The following is a 20,310-nucleotide window of genomic DNA, read 5'->3' as shown; positions in this document are numbered from 1 at the left end:
AAAGTGATGGTAGAGGGGATTCGGTGGTTGACCAGGAGGTGGCTGCACTGGCAACAGTACTGCAGGCATTGTACCATGTTACAGTGGTGAAACAGGTGCTGAGTCCTAGGACAAAACTCTCAGTTGCATCCGTGATGTTATCTATGGCCACCTGCTTTGGATAGTAACAGAAGGGATGGGATCATGGATATAACTAGGAGAAATTAGTTCTTTTTCGTAGTTGCTGGGTTCATTCTCCATGACAGAGTGAGGAGCTTGGCTGTCCACAAGGATCTCTTACTAGAGTTCTTGTTCTACATTTAAATGGTTTGGGTGTCTAGTGAGGATGCCCCCTGGTTGCCTCTCATAACAACTGTTCAAAACACAGTCCATAGTGTGCAGGTCCAGGATATACCAGGGAGATAGCTCTCAGATGTCATAGGAATGCCTGGGGATCCTTCTGAATAAAGACGGTGACTGTTGATTCAGAATACAGAAGTCTGGTTTTTCCTGCTCAGTTTGCTGCCACTGAAGTTCTTATGAGTGTAAGCTGTTTTGGAAATGGTTGAATGAATATACAGATTAAACTGTTCTATTATCTCTTTGGCATCTGATGTAGTGTGTGTGCCATTTTTGTGGCCCTTATTTAAACTGCCTATTTTTCATCTGTCTTTATGATGATATCTGAAGAACTGCATGTAGTACTCTAGCTTGGGTCTTAAAAACTGTCTGCATAGAGGGATGATAATGTCTTATTTTCTTCTGGTGACATTTCTTCTCAGTATCCCTCCAATCTTCCTTACAGCCTGAGTCATTTAAGTCCTTACATAAAATGAGTTGGCATTAAAAAACAAACAAATCTGAAAACAAAATCACCTTTCTTATTTGATTACTGCATTTAGGTTCATAGGTAAGTACTAGGATATCTGCCTAAGGGCATCTATAAGCCTAGCCAGAATGTGTTGGCTTTCGCTGCCCCCTTAGATTAGTTCCCTGTGCCTCAGTCCAGCAGAGCCATTAGTTCCCTGTGATTCAGTCCAGCAGAGCCACTGCAGTGATCCCCGGGGTAAATTTTCTGTTTCCCATCCACTCGTCAAGGTTTCTCTTGAAGAGGGCTAGTGAGGGGCTCTGCCTAATGTGATTGGAATCATGTTCCAAAGCATGGGGAGTCTCTGGGACAGGAATCTATCCCGCCAGCTTGTCCTATTTGTTGTTGTGGTGAGGTTTAGATCCCTAGAGCGTGTGGCTCTTGGGGATTTGTTTTTCATTAGGTGGAGCATCTCCGTCAATTCTGGGTTGGACATGGCCTTGTATGTCAGGCATAGATCAGCTCTGAGTAAGCGGTATGCAACCAAGTACAGCTGGAGTTTCTTCAGTCGGGCTGCATAGGGCATATGTTTGAGGCCAGTAATCCTCTCGGTGATGTACTTATCTGGTCTTTCCAGCTGTTGCTGCAGGTGTCTCGTAAGGTACATCCCAAATGGGGCATTGTACTCTATGATGGGTCTGATGAGTGACAAGTAGAGGAGCACAATAACCTCTTTTGTTCTAGATGCAAACCTTTTGTGATTAGGTGGCCACACAGAAGGATTTTTAACCACCTCAGAAATATGATTATCAAAGGAGAGATTACTATCTACTTGAGTCCCCAGATCCCTTATTACATTTTCTGTATTTAGGGGACTACCACGTATGTGGTAGTTCACGGGTACTTTGTTTTTTCCAAAGGGGATGACTATGCACTTTTTGGCATTTAGCTTGAGGCCATGATTTTGACACCAGGTATCCGTCTCAGTAAGACCCTTCTGGAGGATGTCTGTATCAGCTGGAGAGCCAGTTATGGCCCCCAGTTTGCAGTCATCTGCAAACTTGGTCAGCCATAATCGTCCTGTGCTTGCCTGTACCTCTGAGAAGTATATACCGAACAGGGAGGGGTCCTAGGACTGAGCCCTGGGGGACACCACCTGTAACTGGTTTAGAGTCGGACCTAGAGCCTGCAACTCTCACCGTGTGTGTTCTATTCATGAGCCAATTGGCAACCCATCTCGTGACGTAGGGGTTTATGTTCAGGCTGGTGAGCTTGTCTATAAAACCAGAATGGGGAATGATGTTGAAAGCTTTTGCGAGGTCTAGGTAGGCTGTGTGGACATCCTTTCCCCTCGTCTAAAGCCTTGTAGTGAAATTGTTTAGTGCATTTTCTCTTTGTAATAAACTGCTTCCATTCCTTAAAGATATAAATCCATTCAAACATTGGTTCACTCAAAAACTTGTCTGCCTCACCACAATGTCATCCAGCAGTGAGTATTTGCAGAACTTGACGGCAGGGAAATCAAAGGTTGTACTGAGCTCACAGATTAACAAAACCTTAACATCTAACAAGATTCTTTTTTGTCCAGGTGTGCCAGGTTTCAGAGTAAGCTCAGTGTCTACAGAAACTGATGTGAGGGTAGCTCTTGAGTAACCTTTTTTATACATTTGGTAACCTTTAAACACATGTCCTTTTTCAAGGGACCCAGGAAGAGATGGCCAATATCCATTCTGGATGTTTCAGTATTCAGTATTTGAGAAACTGTATGATTTAAGCACTTTTCTGCTGCCAGACATTTTCCCAAGGTTTTGCATTCTGATTGGATTATTTCATTTTCAATATCTGTTCTTTTCATTCTTGTCCAAGTCAGTCCTTTACCTGATTTCATTTATTCTTACTACACATACTACATTCACACTTAAAATAAAAATGGCATTTGGAGGGTTTCTTAATATTAGTCTTACCTAATGACTGCCCATACTAATCATAACACTGATTTTTTTTTTTTGTATTTTTTTTGTATATCTTTTTTTCTCCACTCTTCCTGCCATCTGCCAAACCTTCCCACTCATACACAGGCCTATTTGTTTTCCTGGCATTGTGGGATCATCCTACAGGTCCATCAGGGCAGGAGCCTGCACAGAGAAGGGGGCACTATCATCTAGACAGACAACTGGATGTGCTTGTGCTCTCACCAACATCCTAAAAGTGGAGAACCTTTTTCAGTTTTGAATTTAACCCCTCCTCTAGGTGGTGATGTATACGCCTGCATCACTGCAGGGACTGCCTAATGCTAAACCACATCACTGCATGTGTGCTCCGGAAGACGTGATGGGAGCTGTTGTAATCAGGCAGACATAGTGCATGACCCTTTGGGCCAGCTCCTGCTGTTGGTGTTCATGAGACTTTCACTTCACACCATTGAAGTGGCAGGCAAAGCCAGCCAGGAAACCACCTCCCTCCCTCTGTCCCAAAATAAGTACCACCCTTCCTTCCTGCCAGCACCATAAGTTACTAGAACTGTGAATCAAACTTGTGTTACATAGGTCTTATTCAGGACTTTCTGTCTCTCCACCACCAGGTTGACTAAGTCATAGCATTGGTTTGTTATCCATTGCTATACAAATAAATCTTATCTGGATCAGGCCTGCAGCTTACTAAACAGGACTAATTATTGCTAGTTTTCCAAAATTTCTACAAGTGTGCATGTTAATTGCCTTAACTGTGAATGTACAGGCCTGGAAATGCACTGTCTACCAACAGGTCAAGGTAGCACAACCCTTGTCATGCTGCTGCTCTGACACGGGTAACTTGGCAAAAGATCCGTTTTCATTCACAGACTAGCATCCCAACATGTTTTTTTTTTTTTTTGTACTTGATGTCTAGTGCGCCAATATTAAAGTGTCCTATTCATGCTGAATAGGTGAACAAGAAGGGAAAAACATGTGAGACCCATCTGAACACAGCATTGCATTCATTCCACATCTAAACTTAATATATTCTGCCCTATTGCTGATCAGTATTGCATATCTTGTAAATAGCATTCATAGTTTGCTATCTTTAAAACTAGGATTTGTCAGTCCTCACTCATCACACTCGCATTCTACGTTGTACTATTAGCTGTGGCTGCCGGGTTGGCTTGCGGTACTAAATGCTGCTCATTTAGCTCCTGCAAACGAACACCACTAAAAATGCTTATGCATTTGCTACAGTTACCATCAGTTCAGATGTCTTGTAAATGCATGTTGATCACTGCAGAGCAGGCTGCTGTACTCACACCATCACCATGACACTGACAAACATTAATCTTAGGGACTTTGACTCAACTCTCCTGCAACATTTTATAATCACACAATCATAGGCTGTCAACCTCTGAGAATTAAAGTCAAAGCACTGGTCTTTAACATCGTAGCAACGACTCAGAAAGAGGAACACTTTTTGTCTCATTTTTCACAATAGGTCTTTATACACGAGACCCTTGATAGGTACTAGGTAGTCTTTGTATAAGCTTAATTCATTAAAAAAGGTGTGCATCCATAAACAAGTTTAACTCTATTTGGAAAGTCCATAAACCTAGGAGGAGGAAGGATAAATTTAATGGCCAAAATCATTACACAGTGCACTATATATGAGTCATAGCAGTTGTAAGGTATGCTCACAATCTTTAAATAATGCATATAACATTTAAAAAATAAATGAATAAAATTGTAGCGGGTTTATATATGTACTGTTTTACATTGTAGCTATAATGCGTCCTAGGTAAGATTTATACACCCAAAGTATGATGTTAGATTTCTGGAAGTGTTGGGACATTAAAGGTCTATTAGCACAGATTGCAACTTGATATCAGCATAATGATTCTCTGATAAGCAGATATTTTTGTACATGTTAAAGTATAAAAAAGAACATTTTTCTGTTTGAGTAAAAGAATCCCTATGGAAAATATAATAAGCAGCTTTACCTTTCACACCAGTTGGTCCTAAACATAGCCCACATGATGGGTTCCTTTGTGAAAGATCTAAAAGGAAGTCATGCTTGACAGCCTCTTTACCGAGAACCCTCTCTCCAAAACATTGGTGTAACATTTAACAAATGTGATGTATGCTTTGAGGCTGGACAGAGGTGTAGTTGCCAGTTAGGAAAGCGCTGTTTGCAAGTCTATGTTTAGTTTGAATACTGAAATGTTTGCTCCTTTTTTTCTGTAGATAATTAGTTGTGCTGAGTCTTTCATACAAGCTCTTGGAAAAAAGGCTATTTCATACCTGTTAAACCGGGTGTTGGATCTTTACTGTCTGATTCACAGTGCAGATAATTTGATTATGTTTAATGTTCTTTGTCTCATCAGGTGGCAGGTGCCATAATCTAAAATGTTAAATGAAAAAAATGTAAAATCCATTTCAGAAGTGTTTCTTTTCTCAGACCCACTCCAACCATAACTTGTGTCTGAGGCCCCCCACAGCTACAGGTTTTTTGGGTGCCTAGTGTCCACTTTGCCAGTAGGATTGGGATCAGAGAGTACTTGCATCTAGTTTTAAAAAGTACCCTTACAGTATGACATGGTACTAGATAGACACACCTGGTTGCCAGGCTGCATGATGGTGTTTTATAGGTATAAAGAAGTGGATGACGTATTTATACAGCAAAAGGGAAAATCTTAGTACATATTTGTTTGTCATAGACACATATATGAAAGAGCATAACAAAGTGGAGATAGTCCAGGAGAAGTCATGATGAAAAGATATGACATCTATACCAAAAAAACTTTTAAAATAAAATTATGTGAATGATTTATAAGTGTACCTTTGAGACAATTGTATCTGAACTTTTCAATCTCAAAGCAAAAAAACACAATGTAGAATGGAAGTATTTTTTTTTTCGAAAGTAGTCAAGAACAGTTGACCATGAAGCATAATTAGGAGGAGAATCTAAAGGATTGTACTTGGTTTTGCAGATTAGGTTTGATTTTTCTGGATTTTGGATGTAAAATCGATGGAACCAAAATACCAGTAGAGTTCAGAAATGCATAATGTAGACAGAAAAAAATGTTAATGACTAGAAATTGGGTGGTAGTGCATGCCAATTTAGTTCACCTGTAATATTCTAGTAAGGAGAATACTTTGAGCCAGGCTGACATTTTTTATCTATTTTGGTATTTTTGAATGTTTAGAATTGGTTGGTATGAGGTTTACATTGTTAATTACTGAAATGGATTTTTAAGAGACAGATCCACCTACATTCTTACCGTTGAGTATGATTTTTTCTGGCAGTGCTGTATGTCTTTTGGGTTATTCGTTAATGCATCCCAGATTCTGGTTTCAAGTGACCTCTCTGCATGGAGTTTCTCTGACACTGCATGCCTCATTCTGTATTGTTTTTAGTGTGTCCATATGTAAGTTTGTGATAAAGTTCTAATTCTGTATCGTACTTTGTCCTGTTTTATTCCCAGCGTGTGTTTCCCTACATTTCAGCCATGATAAATAATGGCTCATTGTCGTATGACCATGATAATGATGGGAGGCCTTCTGAACTTGCTGGCTGTTCTGCTTCTATCCGCAATGTGAAACATGACACTTTCTTGGTGATACGTTATGTTAAAAGTCGATTGACGGTGGGTATTTTATATATTCTCATCATGTTCATCTTAATCATAAAGTACTAAATATTCTCATATCAGAGTTATGAAACTAGCAGAATCCACATGTAAATTGAAAGTGGTGGGAAAATTACTAGCAGTTTAGTTGCATTGTATTCTGGGATCCTATTTTAAGGTATTGTAGCAGAAAAGTGTGTGCTATTCTGCTGTTGTGTAATGTTTGCTGATGCAAAGCAAGTGCTTTAATTTCACACTGAATAAAATGGTTGTTTAAACATGAAAAACAATAAAATTCTGTTTAACACCTTACTCATACACAAAATAATCTTTGCTTACTGTAGATAATGATGGACATAGAAGGAAAAAATGAATGGAAGGACTGTGTTGATGTTGCCGGAGTTCGGCTTCCTCAAGGCTTTTACTTTGGAGTTTCTGCACTCACTGGAGACTTGTCAGGTGATCTTTGTCATATGTTTTACTAAAGACCGTTTGGTGTTCTTGAGATATGTATACCAGTTTTCAGTATGGAACTTCATTAGTTATGCAAGTTACAGCATATTGTGTTGTATTAATTAGGACTTAATTTCTGGATGCTATTGGTTTATGATTCACACAACTTGTATGTTAACATTTGATATGCACATACGCTGGAATCACAGCTTACAGATTTTAGCCTTGACTAAAACCCAGCCTTACAGGATTTTCTAGGCAGTGGAAGAGCTGGTTGGGTGTAGATTTGGAGTGACCAGCTAATGCCAGTCTTTCTGGTGGAGAGGTTTGTTAGACTCCTGTTAGAAGAGTTCTGCCAGGGTGAAGACACCTGTGCTGCAGCTCTTAAACTTGGGACTTGAGGAGGTGTGACTGCGTGCAGGAGTGTAGAAGCACTCATGCTGGGAATCATGGGTGTACAGAAGTATGTGCTGTTACAGGGCCTGGTGGAGTGGGGTGGGGAAGGCCCTTAAAAAAAATCTGAAAAGCACTGCTGAATGATGGTCATGACTTCCAACTGATACTTTATCTCCTAGTGTCCTAGGATGCTTGGAAGTGCTGAGAAGAATAAATGGGCCTATAATGGATGTGGACTTGATGGTCACAGGAAGTATAAGGCCAGATGAATGTAGTTTGCTGTACTGTGGTGACATTTGATTCATACAAGCGTTTAATTCAGCAGTGTACTAAGGATTAGTATGAGCAGACAGGGTCAGAACATGGCCCTGTCATAATGTAAGATGCTACTTTACCTTTTGGTTTTACAGGAGGCGCATTTGCTAGTGAATTTTGCTACTGAAAAATGCAGTATGGTGGTAATTTGTTTACATGTTGCATTCTGGTTTCAGCTGAACACCTAGTCAGACTGCAATTTGTCTTCCTTGTAGTTCGGTAGATTGAATTATAAAATATTTCCAAAATGGTACATTTATTAGCTTGACTGATAGTGGTTGTCTCGTTTGTTGCATTATGTCCATGTTTGCCCATGTTTTCAGTCAGTAAAGCTTCCTGCATATCCACTTACCATAACACTTCCCACAAGCTAGGAGAAAATTCACTGGTTCTTTTGTTTTCATTGGGTCTTTATCTGTCATAAGATCCCTCCAAGATATTTGTCTTGGGTATAGAACCACATTATACACAGCATTTTTAAGGTAGTAGTGTGGTTGACTCTGTTTTCTATGTTCAAGCACTAATTGCTCAAACACTAGATAGGCCAGATGTCCTCTTTGATTCTCATTTCTATGAACTTCATTTGCCACAGTTGAAGAGAAAACTGTTTTGAAGGGACAGAAAGATGACCTTTCTTTCACCAGAGCTTGCTGCATCAGAAATTTACTTATTTCTTATCCTTGCATGATCGTCATTGACTGTTTGACGTTGTGAGTGGTAGGAGGGGACCACCCTTATACAGGAAGCAAGAATTATGTTATGCTTTTTGTGTCTGCTCTGGTTTGAAAAGGCTGCTTTAATTTGATCAGATGAATATCTGTTTTGTAGTTTTCTTAGATGTATTGTCTGTCTGGATTTTGTCATTTTCTGAAAGTAGTACAAGTTTTGTTATTCAAACACATAGCTACCAGATAGTTAGAAACCAACTCTGAAGTATGTTGATGCATACTTTTGCAATGGTTTAGGTTGTTTGTTTAATTGTGGGATTTTTTTCTCATCCATTTATTCTTTTATTTATTCCATTTTATTGACCAGTTTTGAGCTTTCTAAGCAAAGCCATTTTGCAGAGAAGGCCATGTGAGATAAATCTCCATAATGGTTGCGCACAAATGTGATTAATCAAAATTCAAAAAATATTAGAACATCAGTATAAAAAAATGCATAAAATGTAAGGCTTCAAGAAGTCATATGCCAAGGAATGTTACTTAACTGCTCTGCACAGCAGTTTACAAGATGTAAAAGAATGTGCACATGCATACTGCTGTAAGTAAAACTAAGCACAAGTGTAGACTAAAATGATATTTAGGTAAGCTCATGTAGGTTTTAAGAACAGTGCCAATTTGAGAAAAGGTGATAGGCACAAAGAAAAGTAATGCAGGTGTGATGTCCGCGCCCTGGCCCAGCAATCAAGAAGCCTCAATCCTCATCACTTAACACCAGAGTGGGCACCTCATATGAGGGGAAAGGATAACAAATACACACAGTAAAGTACAATTTCCCTTAAGTGCACATAGAGATCACAGTCAGTCTGGGGTTGGTTGCTCTCTTGCTCTCCAGGTCCCCAATAAGACTCCCCACTGGCACAGCTATAGGGTCCAGATCTCAGCCTAGCTGGCAAGCTAACCTCCAGTACCCTATCTGTCCAACCAGTGCTTCATGTCCCTGCCCAAGAAACTAACACACACACGCACTTTGAGATAAGTATTTATACAACTTCACAGACACTCCAGGGAAAGGCTGACACAGATTCTCCAGCTGTGCCCCTTTACCCAGACTATACAGTAGTAATTATTGCCACCACTAGCTAATAATTATCAGCTACCCAAAGGCCCTTAAAAGGGTGTCCAATTATTACTGTGCAATATTATTATCCAATTGTAGTATAGTCCAGAGCTAAAGCTATAGGAGTGACTTAGACAGTAAACTCTATAAATATGCAATGCACTCTAGAGATTAACTTACATCTACATAAACCATTCACAGCTGAGAAGGGTTTAAAATATTTAATAATAAATACTAAAAACACAAGACAATACTACTACATCACAGTGCTATTCAAGAGTTCAGAGATCACACAGGAGCTTAAAATAATTCAGTAGTACAGTTCTGACATAACAGAAAAATGCTTAGTCTAACTTTCTTCTAATTTCCTAGCTATTGCTAAAAGAAAGCATACTTCTGAAATAACTTACTAAAGACACAGACAAAGTGCTGATGAGATGGATATCAAGACAAAAATGCTCAGCAATCTCTGGTTCTCACTGTTTAAATTGAAACTCTAGTCCTAATAAACATTACATCATCTTTTTCACCCTTCCTGGAGTTCCCAGGCTACACATTAACTGCATTTACATTATTTTACACTTAATAAAGGACATTCCACATGTAAATTCTGGTCATTAACTTTAGCCTTAAAACAGTAAGCAGGATGCTTACTCCAGACTCATCGACTCCAAATTCTAACTTCAAAGGGAATAGACATAAAGTAATTTTAATTTCAAATGACCAATAACAAATGCTTGACTTAGTTTTCCTTACAGCAGATGGCAATGTTGCCACATTGTTGAAACAGCATTTCTTTACATTTAAGACGCAAGACTGTATTTTATATTTATATTTACAAATGCCAGAATTATGTATCAAATTCTGTTTGACTAGGCTGACAGCCTTCACCCTTCTCTAGTAGTCTTCATACCCCCCCCCCAGAGAACTCAAACTAGTTTTTCACGTGACCCTTGATAAACGCCGCTTGAGAGGGTTAGGTTTATCTGAGTATACCTCACCCCATTCCCCGTCTTGAGAGTCTAGCTGCATTGGCATTGCTAATCCCACTGCAGTGCCGCAGTGACATATATGCTTGCAACCCCAGGCTCCATCTTAGCAACTTGGTATTTTGTGGCTGGCTCTGTTTAACCGTATTAAAGGGTTGTGATCTGTCATTACAGTGAATTTTCTTCCATACAGATAAGGCTGAAGTTTCTGCAGTGCCCACACTATGGTTAGACATTCCTTTTCTACAGCTGCATAGCATTCCTCCCTGGGTTAGAGCCTACAACTGAGATAAACCACTGGGTGCTCTCCCCCTTCTGAAGAAATCTGGCTAAGTACAGCCCCCAATCCAAGGTTCAAAACATCCACCTGCACAACAAATTCTTTGCTGTTATCTGGACTGGCTAACTGGAGGACTGGGTCCTCCCAAAACTTCTTTAAGCTTCTGGAATGCCTGCTCACATGCTGGGGTCCACATTACCTTATCTGGTTTGTTCTTCCTTGTGAGGTCTGTGAGGGTAGCAGCTATGGTACTATAACTGGGGATGGACGTTCTGTAGTACCCTGCTGTTCCTAAGAATGCCCACACCTGCTTTTTGGAAACAAGTGCAGACCATGCCTGAATGGCTTCCACTTTGGCAGGTTCTGGCCTTATCTTACCACTCCCCACTCTATGTCCTAGGTAGGAGACCTCTGCCATACCCACCTGATATTTGGTTGGCTTAATGGTAACTATGCCCTCTGTAGTCTGCCCAGCATCTCCCTGACATATTGAAGGTGCACTGGCCAGGAATGGCTGCAGATGACAATATCATCTAGGTAAGCAAGGGCAAACCCTCCTGCTAGGATATTATCTTGCAACCTCTGGAAAGTCACTGCGGCATTCTTCATCCCAAAGGGCGTCTTTGTGAACTCATACAAGCCAAAAGGAGTCACAAAGGCTGACTTCTCTCTAGCACTGAGAGTCAAGGGCTGCACCTGCCAGTAACCCTTAGTAAGATCAATGGTTGTAAGATACTTAGCCCCACCCAGCTGCTCTAGGGCCTCATTTGTCCTAGGCACGGGGTAAGCATCCGACTGTGAGAGACTATTTAATTTCCTGTAGTCCACACAGAACCTGGTGCTGCCATCCTTCTTTCACACCAGCACCACTGGGGAGGTCCAGGAACTATTGGACTCTTGAATCAACCCCTAGTTCCAACATCTCCTGTACCTCCTCCCTCAGAGTCTGTCTGACTCTGTCAGGCACCCTGTAAGGGGCCTGCCTAATAGGCCTTTGGGGTCCTGTATCCACCTGGTGCTGCACTAGCTGGGTGCACCCTTGTTTCCCAATGAACATGTCCACAAATTCCTGCAACACTGCTAGGATTTCTAGAACCTGGGTAGGAGATTGCTTCTGGGACATTGCTACCCCTTCCACTGAGGTGTCAGCCCGAGCCTCACTGAGGAGATCAGTCCCCAGATCTCCCTCAGACTTCTCCTGCAATCCACTGCAAATGCTCAGCACAAGGGCCTCCCTGTCATGGTAAGGTTTCATCATGTTCACATAGTACAATTTGTGCCCCTGCCGTCTGCCTAGCAGTTCCACCATGTAGTTAATATCACTTAACTTTCTTACCACCTTGTAGGGTCCCTCCCAAGCTGCTTGCAGTTTGCTGTGTCTGACAGGAATGAGGACCATTACCGGCTGCCCCACAGCATACTCTCTACCATGAGCATTCCTGTCATACCACACCATTTTCTGTTGTTGGGCTTCTACCAAGTTCTCCTGGGCCAAGCCCATGATTTCCCTGAGCCTTGTCCTGAGGTTTAGGACATATGCCACAACAGACACCTTGTGAGACTCACACTCACCTTCCCACGCCTCTTGAATTAAATCTAGAGGTCCCCTCACCCTATGCCCATACAGCAACTCAAATGGTGAAAAACTTGTGTATTCTTGCGGAACCTCTCTGTAAGCAAACAACAGATGGGGCAAATATTTGTCCCACTCCTTCTTAAACTGATCTGCAAATGCCCGTAGTATGGACTTGATTGTAGAGTTTAACCTCTCAACAAGACCATTAGTCTGGGGATGGTAGGGGGTGGTCTTCATGTGCTTCACCCCACAGGAATTTCATAGACAAGCCAGCAGGTCTGATATAAAACTGGCACCTTGGTCAGTCAGTATTTCTTTTGGGAAACCTACCCTGCTGAAAATCTCTAGCAAAGCATTTGCCACCTTCTCTGCCTCAATGGAGGACAAAGCCACTGCCTCAGGGTATCGTGTAGCATAATCCACTACCACTAGGATATACTTTTTCCCTCTGGAACTTGGGGTACTCAGAGGACCCACAATATCCATAGCTACCCTCTGAAACGGCTCCTCAATCATAGTCAAAGGCATCAAAGGAGCTCTCACCTTGTCTCCTGCCTTGCTTACCTTTCGGCACTGCTCACAGGTGTTGCAGTACCCTGTTACATCTCTGGAAATTTTAGGCCAATAGAAGTTTTGCATAATATATCTCTTTGTATGTTTTAGGCCCATATAACCTGCAAAGGGAATATCATGGGCTATGGCTAAAAGCACCAGACGGTAGGCTCTAGGCACTGCCAACTGCTGTAGTCTCTCACCTTCTAGCCCTCCCTCAGGGGTCCACTCTGTGTATAGTAACCCTTTGTCCGAGTGTACAGATTCCCCCTTTCCTTGAGAATCAGGAGCCTCCCTAGCTACCTGTCTCAGGCCTTGCATTGTAGGGTCTGAGAGCTGAGCCTGTCTCAACTCTCTCCTTGTAACCCTTCCCAGCTCCCCTTCCACAGGAGGTCTGGCATCCTCTGACAGTGGTGCCTCACTTTCAGCCTGGGTACTACTACTCACCTCTACCTTTGCAGTTACCCTGTCCAAGGGAACATCAGTACCCACAAGCAGCTGTGGCTCACCTTCAGTCTCACTGCTACAGCGTAGCTCACTCCGTGAAGTAACAATCTCACCAGTCCTGGCTGCAAGTGTGCAGTCTGTCTGGGTCTCCCCCAGGCTACCAGACCCATATGCTTGTCTCCTAGCCTCAATGCGTGTAACTGCATAAGTACACAGTACTGCCTCATCCAAATCCTTCCCTCTCAGGACATCTGCAGGATGGTAGTTCCATACCCCTGTTGTCTCAAGACAACCTACTATTGGCATTTATTCTTTCCCACTTACTGGCTCCCTCACCTCCGTGGACACCTGTATGCCACATGGCCCCACTGGTTGCATTCAAAACATTTAGCCCTAGCTCCTGGACGTGTACCTGGACTAGTGGCTTCCCCTGCTACTGGTAGATTTTGTTGGGGCAGTCTGTGCTGCCCACCATGGGTTCCTATAGACCCATGAGCAGTACTGGGGGTTCCCTTCCTGTGCAGGGCTGCCCTGCTGGCCAGGTATAGGTCTCCCTTCTTCCCCATCTCATTTGAAGTAGCACATTGTCTATCAGCTAACCAGATCCTCATCTCCTCAGACAAAGTGCTAAGGGCTTGTTCCCTCACCAAAAGGTCTGCCAGCCCTTCAAAAGTGGTGACCTGACATCCACTCACCCAGCTATGAAAATAAGTGCTCAGTTCAGCAACATATTCACACACACTTTCATCTGCCTTGCGTCTACGCTCACAAAACTTTTTCCTATACATTTCAGGTGTTGGCTTAAGACATTTTAAGAAGTGACTTTTTACAACAGTATAATCAAAACATGCAATGTCAGACATTTTAGCCAATGCATTTACAGCTTTACCATGGAGTAAGGGGGTCAGGAACCGTACCCAGAGCCTTTGGTCAACACTATACTCTTTGCATATCCACTGAAAGATATAAATGAAACTATCAAAATTATCCCCCTCTTTTAATTGCAGAAGAAATTTACTGACCTGTTGTGCTTCTGGTGTCCAGTTACTCCATTTCCGATTACGTCCATGACTCTGGCGAAGAGTCAACATTTCCCCTCTAATGCCTCCTCTGACGCTCCTTTTCTTCGGCTTCTATCTCGAAACGCCTGTACTCCAACTCAAGTCTCTTTAGCTCCAGCTGCATGTTTAAGTCCACTGCAGAAAGGTTGAGCTGTCCATTCTCCGAGGATATTGCATCTCCACTGCCAGTCTGATTGTCCTCCTGGATGCTGTTTTCTAATGCAGCTTTGACCAAGGCTGCAGTCAGGTCTGCCTTAGTCAGGCTTCCATGCACCAGTCCCCTAGCCCGGCACATCTCCACCAGCTGTCTCCTTGTCAGCTTTCCATACTCCTCTGTTGACATGCTGCCTGTTCACCCTGACTAACTAAGCTAGCAAAAGAAATAAAACAATTGTGATCTGAACTCTGAGTATTCACTGTGTGGCTGTTTTAGAGTACAAATCACCTTCAGAGATCACTGTACATAAGCTACAGGATTCACTCTACCCACACCACTACAAGCCAATTAGTATTTGCCAACTAATTAATATGTGATGTGGATATCCAGCGCCACCACAAATGTGAAGTTGATCCCACCACTGCAAACCACATGTGACGCCCGCACCCTGGCCCAGCAATCACGGAGCCTCAGTTCTCACCACTAACACCAGAGTGGGCACCTCATATGAGAGGAAAGGATAACAAATACACACAGTAAAGTACAATTTCCCTTAAGTGCACACAGTGATCACAGTCAGTCTGGGGCTGGTTGCTCCCTTGCTCTCCAGGTCCCCAATCAGACTCCCCACTGGCACAGCTGTAGGGCCCAGATCTCAGCCTAGCTGGCAAGCTAACCTCCAGCACCCTTTCTGTCCAACCAGTGCTTCGTGTCCCTGCCCAAGTAGCTGACACACACTTTGAGATAAGTATTTATACAACTTCACAGACACTCCTGGGAAAGGCTGACACAGATTCTCCAGCTGTGCCCCTTTACCTGGACTATACAGTAGTATTTACTGCCACCACCAGCTAATAATTATCAGCTACCCAAAGGCCCTTAAAAGGGTGTCCAATTATTACTGTGCAATATTATTATTCAATTGGTAGTATAGCCCAGGACAAAAGCTGTAAGAGTGACTTAGACAGTAAACTCTAAATATGCAATGTACTCTAGAGAGCAACGTATCTCTACATAAACCAGCCACAGTTGAGAAGGGTTTAAAAATATTTAATAATAAATACTAAAAACACAAGACAATACTACTACTACACCACAGTGCTATTCAAGGGTTCAGAGATCACACAGAAACTTGAAATAATTCAGTAGTACAGTTCTGACATAACAGAAAATCACTTAGTCTTTCTTCTAATTTCCTAGCTATTACTGCAAGAAAACATACTTTTGAAAAAACTTACTTAAGACACAGGCAGAGTGCTGATGAGATGGATATCAAGACAGAAATGCTCAACAATCTCTGGTTCTCACTGTTTAAATTGAAACTTCAGTTCTGATAGACATTACATCATCTTTTTCACCCTTCCTGGAGTTCCCAGGCTACATATTAACTGCATTTACATTATTTTTCACTTAGAGCAATAAAGGACATTCCACATGTAAATTCTGGTCATTAACTTTAGCCTTAAAACAATAGGCAGGATGCTTACTCCAGACTCATCTACTCCAAATTCTAACTTCAAAGGGAATAGACATAAAGTAATTTTAATTTCAAAGGACCAAGAACAAAAGCAGATGGCAATGTTTCCACATTATTGAAACAGTATTTCTTTACATTTAAGACACAAGCCTGTATTTTACATTTATATTTACAAATGCCAGAATTATGTTTCAAATTCTATTTGACTAGGCTGGCAGCCTTCACCCTTCTCTACCAGTCTTCACAGCAGGTTACTTCATTGTTGATGGCTAGAACCATTGGTGATTTGGTTCAGCAGAATAGAAAAGTTAAGTCAAAGTGTCAGAACTCCTAACTAGTTATGGAGCAGTGGTAGTAATAGTGAAAAACTGTTGGTAGTAGTAGTGAAACAACTCTACTTGATGTATAGGAACATCTGTAACTTACACACCTTTTAACTGTTATAACTTATGTGCAGAGATATGATTTTTGCTGTTACATTTAGTCTTGTTCATCCTAAACTTGATTTTTTTTTATAAAATTAAAGGGTGTTTAAGGCAGTCACATTATTATATTACTAAACGAAGCATAAGCAAAGTTTTCTTTTTTTTTTCCTATTGTGAGTTTACATTATTTTTTCCACCATGTTATTCATCATATTTCTTACATAGTTACTTTAATTACTTGTTCCACAAATGGTGTCTTCACTTTCCTGTGTATATGTCCTTTGCTGCATATACTGTTTGACTGATATGACAGCTGTTCCTTCTTTACTTAATGGTTCCTTTTTCTACATTCATTTCCCTTCTTCCTTTTTCATTCATAAAGACTCGCTGTCTGCTATTTGTGTATTTTTTTCTAGGGTTGTGTACTCTGTGGTCTTTTTTCCCACATTGTCCACTTTCTTTTATGGTACTTGCTACCTGTACTGCTCCTTAGATTTTTTCTTGCTTCATTAGGGTTCCCATCAAAATTTTTATTTGTGTTCCTTCCAGAGCCTCCTGTGTTTCCCACCTCCTAGTTGTAGTCTGATCACTATGTGATCTAGCCTTCCAGTAGTTTAATATGTACTCTTCTTCCTCCACACAGGCCAGCTTGCCTAATATTTTTCCTATTATCTCTTGTATGTCATCCCTAAATTTGCTCACCTTTTCACATTTCCCAGAAATGTGGCTCCAGTTCCCTACTTGTTTTTGCTTGCATCTCCAACATCTTTTATCAATTCATGCGTACATCTGGTTTAGCTTATTAGTTGCATAAAAATACTTTTATGTGGGCATTTCTATCCAAAATTTTCTTGACTTAGTCACCTTTTTTGGAAGCAAATATATGTCCTGCCAATGATCTTGTAGTCCTGTTGTATCTAGGGTTTTTTCCCTACATGTTGTGAGTTCATAACCTGATCTTTTCCCCTTCTCTTCCCTCACTGCTCATTGTTTTGTCTGGTTATTAATTTATCTTTATTCGCTTTGCTTCTATTAACATTTGTAATAGGTGTGGTCTTTCTATTCTTTGTTTCATCATCCTGTCTGTGTGTTGCTTGTATGTAGTCAGTAGTCCTTGAAGAGTATCCATTTATATTCCTCTGCGCCATATTGCTCTTTCACATCTTCCCATTGTATTATTATGTCACTTTGCTTGAGTTGCTGCTTGTATATTACTTTTTCCTCGCTGTCTAACCAGTTCTCCAGTATATTTGTATGTATTCCAGCAGTGGATGTACCCACCCCTATCACCTTCATCTCAAAATCCTATCCACTTTGCAGATTACTTCTCAGTGTCTGTTCTACCATTGTTCTCATTGCCTTCCATGCTCCTGTACTCTAATGTTCTTGTTCTAATCTAACCCATGCATTTTGAAAATTCCTGTTATACCCCATGTTGCTCTCAGCTAACAAAAGCTCCTTCCATTTGGAGTTGTAGTTTTGATTTTGCAGAAAGTATATAGTTTTTAATTGGGTGGCATTATAGTAATCCTGTAGATCTGGTGCTAACAACCCCCACTTCCTCCAATGGGTTCCCCATTTGTTCCCATCCCACTCTTGGCTTATTTTCTTCCCGTAAGTAATTAGTCATCTTTCTTTTTAACTTATTATAACTGAGTGATGCCTCCAAGTGCTTCTACAGTTACATCCTACTATATTGCTTATTTATATTTGCAGTAATAATTCCAAAACCATGCTACATACAAAATATTGAAAGATTTTGTCTTAAAGCTTGCACAATGGCAAACACAACTTTATTGATATTTGACCACTGTGTAGTGCAGGTAAAGAGATGTCAATTTTTGTGCATATAATATTTATTTATATTGTCATAAACTTTAGATTTTTTTGTAATATCCCTGCAACCAAATTGCACCTTTTGATTTAATTACAGCATTCAGTCTTCTTGGGTAGGAGTCTATCAGCATGGCACATCTTGAATTGGCAATATTTGCCCACTCTTCCTTGCAAAAGCACTCCAAATCTGTCAGATTGCGAGGGCATCTCCTGTGCACAGCCCTGTTCAGGTCAGCCCACAGATTTTCTATTTGATTTAGGTCTGAACTCTGGCTGGGCCATTCCAAAACTTTAATTTTGTTCTGGTGAAGCCATTCTTTTGTTGATTTGGATGTATGCTTGGGGTCATTGTTGTGTCGAAAGGTGACATTCCTCTTCCTCTTCAGCTTTCTAGCAGATGCTTGAAGGTTTTGGGCCAAAAGTAACTGGTATTTGGAACTGTTCATAATTTCCTTTACCTTGACTAAAGCCCCAGTTCTAGCTGAAGAAAAGCAACCCAAAGCATGATACTGCCACCACCATGCTTCACCATGGGGATAGTGTTTTTTCGGTGATGTAAAGTGTTGTTTTTGTGCCACACATATCTTTTTGGAATTGTGGCCAAAAAGTTCAACCTTGGTCTCATCAGACCATAGCACATTTTCCCACATGCTTTTGGGAGACTTGATGTATTGTTTGCAAATTTTAGCTGGGTCTGGATGTTTTTCTCTGTAAGAAAAGGCTTCCATCTTGCAACCCTACCCCATAGTCCAGACATATGGAGAATACGGGAGATTGTTGTCACATGTAGCACACAACCAGTACTTGCCAGAAATTCCTGCAGTTCCTTCATTGTTGCTGTAGGTCTCTTGGCAGCCTCCCTGACCAGTTTTTGTCTGGTCTTTTCATCAGTTTTGGAGGGACATCCTGTTCTTTGCAACTTCACTGTTGTCCCATATTTTCTCTACTTTTTGATGACTGTCTTCACTGTGTTCCATGGTATATCCAGTGCTGTGAACATTTTTTTTGTGACCTTCTGACTGATGCCTTTCAACAATGAGATCCCTTTGATGCTTTGTAAGCTGTCTGCGAACCATGGCTTTTGTTGTAGCAGACAACTGAGTAAATGTCAGGAAAATGCTACTAAGACAGCTGAACTTTATTTGAGGTTAATCAGAGACTCTTTAATTGATGGCAGGCATGTACCCAAGAAGACTGAATGCTGTAATTAAATCAAAAGTTGCTTCAACAAAGTATTTGTCTTAGGGTATGCACATGTATGCAACCAGCTTATTGTGCGTTTTTTATTTTTTGTTTTTCAATTGAATTGTACAGGTTATAGGTTACATTAAAGGTGGGAAAAGTTTTGAAGTTATTTATTGTGGTCTCATTTTTTATATCACAAAAATCTGGCATTTTAACAGGGTGTGTACACTTTTTATATCCACCGTATAACTTAACAAATGCATTTATTTATTTTGCCATTGTTTACTGGGAATGTCAGACTAGGTAATACCAATTTTCAGTGTAGCCCCGGGGAGAAAAGCTCCACTTGCTTACATTGCATTATACCAAGCTCCAGTTAAACACAGAGTAGTTACATTTCTATTTACGTTTATACACAAACAGTAGTTACATTTATACATTCTAAGATTTTATAGAGGTAGAAGTTACTAAAGAGAAAGCCCACATGCAACTTTTTGGATTGTAGAGGCAGCAGTGATGTATAAAAATTTTGTCATTTCAGTGAGAGGTTGAGAGTATTCTGTTATGTAGAGTACCTGGAGAGTATTGTATGGTGAACACAAAGTCTTAACCTTGTGATGAGCATGTGCAGGACCAAAACTGGTTATAAGGATGTTTAAGCAGTGATTTAAAACTTTTGAGTTTGTCTGAGAGTTGTATTTGTATGAGGATAATATTCCAGAGTTTAGCAACATATTAGAAGTAGAGTGAGTCTCCTGCAACATTTTTTGACTTATTTGTAAGTAATAAGAATGTTTTACTAGAATGGACGTCCCCTGCTGGACAGTAGGGCAGTAATCAGTTTTGTAGTGCATGACATTTTTCTGTGTTATGAATGAGTTTGTGTGCTGTAGTTATTTGTGATGATGAGAGGTAGTTGTGCAGTTCAAAACAGTTTAATTGCTTTAAGCTGTGACAATGGTGGGTCCTATGAGGGAGATTAGTGGCAAATGTAGCTATTTT

At 40.9% G+C, this 20,310-nt stretch overlaps 1 protein-coding gene across 1 annotated transcript in view; it reads left to right on the top strand.

Moving 5' to 3' along the window:
* The window catches only part of LMAN2L (lectin, mannose binding 2 like), a 364,835-nt gene that overhangs the window by 231,244 nt on the left and 113,281 nt on the right, over positions 1–20,310 (top strand). Inside the window, exons 6-7 of the mRNA XM_044084378.1 lie at positions 6,234–6,395; positions 6,722–6,836. Coding sequence (XP_043940313.1) covers positions 6,234–6,395; positions 6,722–6,836 — 277 coding nt within the window. The remainder of the gene's footprint in view (positions 1–6,233; positions 6,396–6,721; positions 6,837–20,310) is intronic.

This window comes from Protopterus annectens, chromosome 9.part0, assembly GCF_019279795.1.
Source record: "Protopterus annectens isolate FY-2018-M chromosome 9.part0, PAN1.0, whole genome shotgun sequence".
Classification (NCBI taxonomy): domain Eukaryota; kingdom Metazoa; phylum Chordata; order Ceratodontiformes; family Protopteridae; genus Protopterus; species Protopterus annectens.
This window is presented reverse-complemented; position numbering and strand designations above follow the sequence as displayed.